Source organism: Rattus norvegicus, chromosome 3 (genome assembly GCF_036323735.1).
Source record: "Rattus norvegicus strain BN/NHsdMcwi chromosome 3, GRCr8, whole genome shotgun sequence".
NCBI lineage: Eukaryota > Metazoa > Chordata > Mammalia > Rodentia > Muridae > Rattus > Rattus norvegicus.
In genome coordinates, this window is record NC_086021.1 from 108,264,813 (window position 1) to 108,273,975 (window position 9,163).

Genomic DNA, 9,163 nt, shown 5'->3' on the forward strand with positions numbered 1-9,163 from the left:
CAGCTGAGCACCGACATCCCTACTCTGCTTCCGGGTTGTCGTCAAGGAGCAAGCCCGCCCTGCTGCCATGCCTTCCAACCCACGATAGGTTACATTTCTCTGAACTGTGAACCAAAATAAGCCTTAAGTTATCACTGTTCACATAAAATAAAATAAAGTGCTTCCCAGACAGAAATACTTTCAACTTGTTTTGCCCCAGAACCCCTTGGTACAAACCCCTTGGTGACACAGGTCACCATATGCCAAGTCACCACTGAAAGAAATACGCCTGTGATTTGTCAAAATTTAAGTTTCTCAGGAGCCTCATTAAAAACATAAAAGGAATATGGTAAATCTTAATAATATATTTCATTTACCAGGTAATTCAAGTCACTTAAACCCATAATGCAAAAATGATGTAATATTTTTCACATTGATTCATTCAATTCCAATGTATTTTACATGTACAGCATATTTTAAATTAAGACACTATGTTGTCATCAAAACTAATTACTAGTATATACATATAGCTATGTAACCAGTAATCTGACATTTCAATTTACAAATTGTACATTTGAAAAAGTGGATTCACATTCCAAAGTTCTAAATCTACTTGAAAGCTTTCTGATCACTGAGTTAAGTATGTTCCTGATTTTATATCGAAACATAAATCAAGTAACAAAACTCAGTCCCTTGGTCACAGTGGTACATCTCAAGTCCTCCGCACACCAGGAGGAAGTTAGTGGCTGCAGCTTTGCCATGACTGGTAGGGCATTTACTTCTCTTCCTCACTAAGACCCTAGGTTCCTTACATCTTCCCCGCTGCCTAGTGTAAATAGGACTTCAGTCATAAATGATGAAAGGAGAATCTATAAAAATAAATATGCAAATCATCTCAGTCTGCCGCATCTCAGTATGAAATTGAGAAAACACACAGGTCCTCACACCTACACAAGCACATACTGCAGCTTGACTCACAAGAACCAGGATACAGAGAAAATTTAAATGCTCGGACTGATGAATAAAGAGAGGTGTACATACAGGATGTGATACTTACTATTCAGCCTTCAGAAGGAACAAATAAATCCTGTCACGTGTGATCAGCCCAGAAAGTACTGTAATAAGTGAAATAAGTGAGTCACTAAAGGGCAGACGTCGCAAGTCCACTTCCATGGGGCGTCTCCAGCAGTCAAACTCAGAACAGGAGCCACGTAGAACTGAGTGTGTTTTCAGTAGCGGGTGGGTAAGGCCTAGAGATCTGCCACAATGTTTTTACACGGCTTGTAATATTGAACTGTATGCGGAAGCATTGGAGATGGCCGCTCTCGCGTCAAATATTCTTACCAAGAGAAGAAGAACAGCAATAGGGCAAAATCAAACCCAAGCAGCCGTGAGCATACTCGGTGGTGTGTGCGTTAACTGTGGGGATCAAAGAGAGGGAATGCATGGTAACTATGCTTCCTAAGGCTGTGCTAAAATGCAAAGTCTGCTTAAGAGAGGAAAGAATACCGAGTACACTTGTTGCTGACTTCCTCAATAATAAACATTATTTTATACAGATTAGCTTATCCTTCCTTTTCCAGTGCCTTCATCCCTCTCTACTCATTCCCTCAGTGACCTTAGGAGTCTGCATAGATACTAATCCATGGTACATGTTTAAATCTTTTCATTTACTATTATCAAGAGAAAGGTGTGTGTGTGTGTGTGTGTGCGCTTGCCCTTGTACCTGTGTGGAGGTCACAGGACAGATTTTTGGAGTCATTTCTCCCTATCCTTCTTTACATGGTTCTAGGGACAAAACTAAGGTCATCAGGCTTGCCAAGTAAGCACCTCTACAGAGCCCTCCCACCAGCCCCCCATACATGACTGAATGGTAAAGTTTAATCCCAGAATTCCCTGTGTGCTGTCAAAATCAGCTCTGCAGTGCCTTCCTTCCCAGTGAAGCTCAGTCTCTCTACAACCACAGTAAACCCAGCATCTCTGGACTCAGGACCGAAGGCCTGTGTACGTACACACTACCTACGGAAGCGGCTCTATTAGACTAGTAATGTTGGAGCATGTGGATGTCCCTCACCCTAATAAGAAGCACTCCCACTCCTGGCCTTCAAACAGCATACACACATCCTTGTACGGTGCCCTCATCATAAGCAGGTCCAGCAGCTCTTACCTCCTGCCTGTTTCCCTCTCTCATCTTCCCATCAGTCATAGGACATGGCAATGGGACAGAAGAGAATTCAGAAATAGAAGTGATCTCATCCATCTTGGTTAATTTGTGTCCAGGTTATAAACAACAGTGACGAGTGAATGAAAGGTAGCCATGTAAATTTCCACAAAGAGAATCAGTTGGGATATGCTTTATTCTAACGTTGTTTGACTATGAACAAAATAAAAATAGACACAGAGACATCTGGTGACTCAGTCATGCAGTTCGCACACGTGGGTACTGGTATCCACTCTCTTTTGCTTGGCCAGCTCTTGGATGGTTGCTATCTCTCCAGCAGTAAACTTCGGAGTGAGAGTCACATTGTCATAATCAAAGTCTTCATCAAGAAAGAATGGCTGAACTTCATCTCCAAGTATCTATAAGAGGTACGAAAGGCAGAGAGAAACATGACCACTGAAGTGAAGATGAAGTTGAAAACATAAACCGCCTATTAATAGTTAATGAAGCTTTTTTTAGACTTTCAGCACTCTCAGCTGATTAAGCTGTTTTTAAGTAAAGAAGTAAATTCAATTATTCAATTTGACCTAATTTAAGCCTCTTAATATGCCCAATTTGTATCATGCTGTATCTGAATGAGTATCATTAACTAACTCTGCCCCCAAGGCAAGAGTCAGGTCTGCTTTGCACGCATTCCTTTCATTCTTTCCTCACTACAGTGCCAGCAACAGAGACATGTGGAGAAGCTAGACGCTCCATTAAACTACAGAATACACCTTATGGCCTTGACCAATATTGTCACCCTTAGCTAAAAAATATCTATAAAAAAGTAATCTTTAAAAATTAAAAACACTTTACATTTACTATACTTGAGATAATACACATGACCCCTGCCCAATAACAGGAGGAATTAAAACATGTATGATCAAATTTAAAGGTCCAACCTCCTTCTTTTCTCCCTTTTTATATATTATAGTTTAGCTGTAAGTCAGAATAGCTGCAAAGAAAAGTGAGTTTTGTATATGTTTACACATATTTGTGAGTTTTAAAGACTTCTTTTTTATTTTATATTTTTTAATTTTTTTCCATCTTTATTAAATTGGGTATTTTTTTAATAACATTTCAAATGTTATTCCCTTTCCAGATTTCCATGCCAACATCCCCTAACCCCTTCCCCTCCCATTCTATAAGGGTGTTCCCTCCCAATCCTCCCCCCATTACCACCCTCCCCATAAGAATCCTGTTCATTGGGGGTCCAGCCTTGGCAGGACCAAAGGCTTCCCCTTCCGCTGGTGCCCTTACTAGGCTATTTATTGCTACCTATGCAGTTGGAGTCCAGGATCAGTCCATGTATAGTCTTTGGGTAGTGGCTTAGTCCCTGGAAGCTCTGGTTGGTTGGCATTGTTGTTCATATGGGGTCTCAAACCCCTTCAGATCTTTCAGTCCTTTCTCTGAATCTTTCAACGGGGGTCCCGTTCTCAGTTCAGTGGTTTGCTGCTGGCATTCGCCTATGTATTTGCTGTATTCTGGCTGTGTCTCTCAGGAGAGATCTACATCCAGTTCCTGTCAGCCTGCACTTCTTTGCTTCATCCATCTTATCTAGTTGGTGGCTGTATATGTATGGGCCACATGTGCAGCAGAGTCTGAATGGGTGTTCCTTCAGCCTCTGTTCTAAACTTTACCTCCCTATCCCCTCCCAAGGATTTTCTTGTTCCCCTTTTAAAAAAGGAGTGAAGTATTTGCATTTTGGTCATCCTTCTTGAGTTTCATGTGTTCTGTGCATCTAGGGTAATTCGAGCATTTGGGCTAATATCCACTTATCAATGAGTGCATACCATGTGTGTTTTTCTGTGATTGGGTTACCTCACTCAGGATGATATTTTCCAGTTCCATCCATTTGCTTATGAATTTCATAAAGTCATTGTTTTTGATAGCTGAGTAATATTCCATTGTGTAGATGTACCACATTTTCTGTATCCATTCCTCTGTTGAAGGGCCTCTGGGTTCTTTCCAGCTTCTGGCTATTATAAATAAGGCTGCTATGAACATAGTGGAGCACGTGACTTTTTTATATGTTGGGCCATCTTTTGGGTATATGCCCAAGAGAGGTATAGCTGGGTCCTCAGGTGGTACAATGTCCAATTTTCTGAGGAACCTCCAGACTGATTTCCAGAATGGTTGTACCAGTCTGCAATTCCACCAACAATGGAGGAGTGTTCCTCTCTCTACACATCCTTGCCAGCATTTGCTGTCGCAGGAGTTTTTGGTCTTAGCCATTCTGACTGATGTGAGGTGGAATCTCAGGGATGTTTTGATTTGCATTTCCCTTATGACTAAAGATGTTGAACATTTCTTTAGGTGTTTCTCAGCCATTCGGCATTCCTCAGCTGTGAATTCGTTTTAAAGACTTCTAAAGTTGGAGCCATTCAAAGCCCATTTTCTAGGGCTGAGGGTGTGGCTCAGCTGACAGAGTGCATGCAAGAGCCAACGTTTGGTCCCCAGCATGGGGCAAAAGTCTGGCTTTTTGTTTGTGTTTGTTTGTTTGTTTGTTTCAAAAGAGTATATGTTGTAGCAAATAGAAAAGAATGCCTTAAATCTCATTAATTTACCCCCTAAAAAATACCACCCAAAGCCAATGGTATGTGAAACAGTGAAAACACACAGCACCTCCATCTGCACCTGCTACAGACATAACTGAAAACTATGGCTTCTACAATAATGAGAAACGCACAGAGGCTTTAGCTAGTGTCAGCTTTCAACATCTTACATGGAAGACGATCTCCTGGGAGCTTCTACAGCATGTGTGAAAATGGCACACGCTGCTACTACGGTGAAAAATTCAGAAGAGGAGAGCTGTTCAGCGAGCCCTGTAAAGGAGTAAGGTATGACATGCTAATAGCAGAGTGCCAGCCCCTCGTTGCCCTGTGGCCTTAAAATCAGCTACAGTGATCCATCCAACAGGTTCCAGAGGCCTGGCTCCTCTCCTCTGTGTTCCTGAGGAAAGTAAGAGCTGCCGTTGAATGATTCCCTCCTGGGTCTGCCCTAGCGGAGAATCACATGTGTATCAGCAGTAACCTTCCATCAGCCCTGCCAGTACTTACTATGGCCCCTCCAGTCATGAAGCTTTGAAGGCTTCAGAACATGCCAAGGCTAGTAAAGAATAGTCACATTTGAACACAGGATGATCTGCTTCAAATAAAGTCATTGTTCAAAAACACAAGCAAAATCAAGCAGTCCTTAATTGTTTGCAGAGCCCCCAAAGCCACCACTGAAAATGTGTTCAGGGACGTGTGCATGGGTAGGACTGTATTCATAAGAGCAGCTATATGCAAGAAGAAAATTAGCCTGCGCAAGAAAGCATGGTATGCCATGACCACTTTCTGTAGGTAAGTCATTTTCACTCCACAATAACGAGAACACTGCTGAAAGACTAGCTCCAATGAGGACACATGCACACATGGCAGCACTTGATGTTCATGTCCACAATGCAAGTCCAAGCCACCTCCAACTCTGTGAAAGATTACCGAGGCTGCAGACCAGGCTATAGTCTACCCTAACTAACGGGGTAGGCCTGATTCTCACTGATCCCGGCCAACATGCAGAGGACACTTCACCTCTAGGAAGGTATTCTGTCTCAGGGCATCTGTGAAGCTCTTCATGTCTCATCTGAAAACAGCAACTATGTATCTACTGAGCTGCAGGCATCTCACATATGCTCCCCACCAGGATTCAGAATCCCACCCTGAGCCTCTGAACCCATCCACTCTCATCACATGCAGACACTTGGCCTTCTTCCACCTCCCAGGAAGGCTGGCCTATTAGTGCAAATCAAACAAGTCCCCCTGGGCTACGAAAACCCCTTCAATACCACATCATGCTCTTCCTGGATAGACAGTTCCATCCCCCTCCCCTAAACCTGTTCACTCAATAAACACTTCTTAAGAATTAAGTACTGGCTTACTTAATTCTTGTGAGAGGGAGCCCACTCCTGACATTGCCTGGAGGGCCAGGACCCAGAGACTAGATACTAGATAGCCCAGAGTAGGACAAAACCAAGTACAAATGGCAAAGAGGAGAAGGAAGAGGAGGAGATGGAGGATGCAGAGAAGGAGGAGGAAGAGGAGGAAGAGGAGGAGGAGGAGGAGGAGGGAGAGGAAGAAGAAGAAGAAGAGGAAGAGAAGGAGGAGAGAAGGAGAGGAGGAGGAGAGGAGGAAGAGGAGGAGGAGGAGTAAGAAGAGGAGCTATTCTGCTGTACTCATAGACTGATGCCTAGCCCAATGGACATGAGAGAAGCTTCATTCTGACACCTGATGAAAACAGATGTAAATGCCCACAGCCAAACATTAGGCAAGCTTGGAAAATTATGTGCAAGATGGGGGAAGGGTTTTAGATGCCAGAAAAGTCAAAGGACACCACAAGAAAACACACAGATTCAACTAACCTGGGCTCATAGGGGCTCACAGAGACTAAACTGACAATATATTGAGCCTGTACAGGACTCACCTAGGCCCCTCTACACGTATGTTAATTACACTTGTGTAGCTTGGTCTTCTTACGGAACTCCTAAGGTCGGAACAGGGGCTGTCGCTGACCCTGTTACCTGCTTTTGAGACCCTTTTCCTCATACTGAGTTGCCTCATCCAGCCTAAATATGAGGGGAGGTGCCTAGCGTCATTGCAACTTGATATGCCATGTTTGGTTGATATCTAAGGGAGACCTGCCCTTTTCTGAAGCAAAACAGAGGAAGAGAGGACATTGGTGGCAGAGGAGAGTTAGGAGGGAAGTACTTGGAGGAGAGGAGAGTGCAGGTGGGAGGTAAATAATAATTAGTATTATTGTTTTGTTTAAAAATCACTACTTGGTAAAGTTAGTTGAATATATGTCATTAACTTAAAAACAAATCAAGCCCAGTTAGTTAAAGGTCTTTGGTAGGCTGCAGAGCTCAGAACTCAAAAGCCAGTGTTTTCTAGACTTGTGAAGTAAAAGTGATGAAGAAATGGTGAGTATACAGTTGCAGATGGTACAAAGAACTTAGGATGCGCTTGGGAGGCAGAGATGATTTTAGTTTACTGATTTCTGGTTATCGTCCATTGTTTTGGGGAAGTCAAGGAAGAAACTCGAAGCATCTTTGCCACATTATATCCTGAGTCAAATATAGAGAGAAATAAATAAATGTATACGTGTCTACTTGTTTTCTTGCTTATCTGTGATCAATATAATTTCTCCACTCAAAAGAGGCTCTACCTAGGGAATGGTGCTACCCACAATCTGTGAGTCTCACTTGCCCAAGGACAGATTACATCCTAGAATGCTGAGGGCTACTGTTTATTTAAATTAATAGTCACATGTTTGCACTTCAGAAATCAAGATTGGTTGCCCCAAATGTACAAGATGTGCTTGATCACAAGAAGGTATGAGTACATAGGCAGTAAGTATGTCAGGATATATGCCAGCCCCTTTCATGCATGGATGAAAGTGGCAAGTACCAAAACCTATGTTTTGCCCTTTGTAGATACCTGACCTAATTCAGCAGCATTCTCTGGGAATCCCAGGTGGGTACCTGACCAGTCCATCTTCCTGACCAGTATTAAATAAAGCTTGCTTCAACTGAAAATAAAAAACAAACAAACAAACAAGAAAGAATTTGATACTGGGAACATAACATGAGTGCAGCAAAACCTGTGTCTATTTGGTTTCATGACCAAGGAAAAGGCAAAATAAACAAATTATCTCACTAACCTGTGGCAAGCATTTCACTAGGGTATCTGCAAAAACAGAGTGTGAACCTCAGAAGTTTCATTTCCCTCTTCAGAATATACACCAGCCCCCATGTCACCTCACCGCACTTTCTGCCACCTTGCCTTGGTGGTCTAGTGAAGTGAGGCTCATGGTTTAGCCTTCTTAGAGCTTCGGATCAGGGCTAACTCCTATGGCATAGTTAGTCATTCACAGATGCCCCCATCCAGCACCACCTTAGACCTCCATTTCCCTGAGATCTAATCCATATTGTGGCTGGAATATTGTTCCAATCCACACTGCTTTAAATATGAGCCAATCCATATTGTTGTGGAAATTACCAACATATGGTGCTACACATAAAGAAATTCTCTCTTAACTGGGAAAAAAAAGGTGTTTTTCCATATAGTTGAATTCTCATTGAGCTGAAACTTTTTTACAGGCATTTTGAATTAAAATCAATAGCAAAGAATAGATTTCTGAAGACTAATAAACTTGTCAATACTAAGATTATTTATAATAAACTTTTAAAAATAAAAATATACTTACATATATAGTTTGTCACATAGAAACTAAGTTATTAATAGCAGCTATTGCTAGATCCTTTTCTTAGAAAGTGACTTAAATTCTGGAACAGAAAAACAGAAGAAACTAAAAATAGTCATAATTCCATATTTATAATGCCAAAATATACTCCTCAGACTATTTTAAGCCATTTAGAGGACGTGCTTCAGTGTGGCTCAGCACCTAAGGAATGAGAATAGCCCCCTGCAGCCATTCCGGCATTTTTCATTCTTCTTAAAATGTTCATGTCCCTACATATCTTAGCCATTGTATGATGTTCTAGGACACAAAGAAAAACCTGCATAAAGTCACCAACACATTAGATCATCACGAACCTATCATGACAGTGAATGGTGGAATGGTAGGGTTTGGGGACGACAGGAACATCTGGAGTGGGTTGGGAAGGAATCAGAGATGGTTAGAGACCTCAGTGAGATCTTTAAAGGCTTATGGGTTAACAGGCTAAGAGAGCAGCTTTGCAGACAGGAGCATTTTCATGAGCAGGCTGCAAACATAAGATGCAGCATTTCATGTCTGAAGGCAGTTAGTTCAACATCGTCTGAGCGTAACTGTAAAGGGGACAGCGCTAAGAAACGGCAAGGCAGCAACATCATCTTAGAGATGATGAAAAGTCCCTAAATAATCTTCAGAAATCAGGGAGGATACTTGGTCTCGTTTTCACCCCTTCATTTCATAAACTTTGTGATGAACACCTATGATGCA

The 9,163-nt window shown here is 42.1% G+C and overlaps 1 protein-coding gene across 7 annotated transcripts in view; it reads right to left on the bottom strand.

Moving 5' to 3' along the window:
- The window catches only part of Iftap (intraflagellar transport associated protein), a 119,503-nt gene that overhangs the window by 22,708 nt on the left and 87,632 nt on the right, over positions 1–9,163 (bottom strand). For 4 of the 7 annotated variants that reach the window (XM_063283300.1, XM_063283304.1, XM_063283305.1 and 1 more), the window contains one exon: positions 2,319–2,559. The exons of 1 other annotated variant lie outside the window; for it this stretch is intronic. In XM_063283300.1, coding sequence (XP_063139370.1) covers positions 2,395–2,559 — 165 coding nt within the window. In that variant the 3' untranslated portion in view covers positions 2,319–2,394. 7 annotated transcript variants of the gene reach the window in all.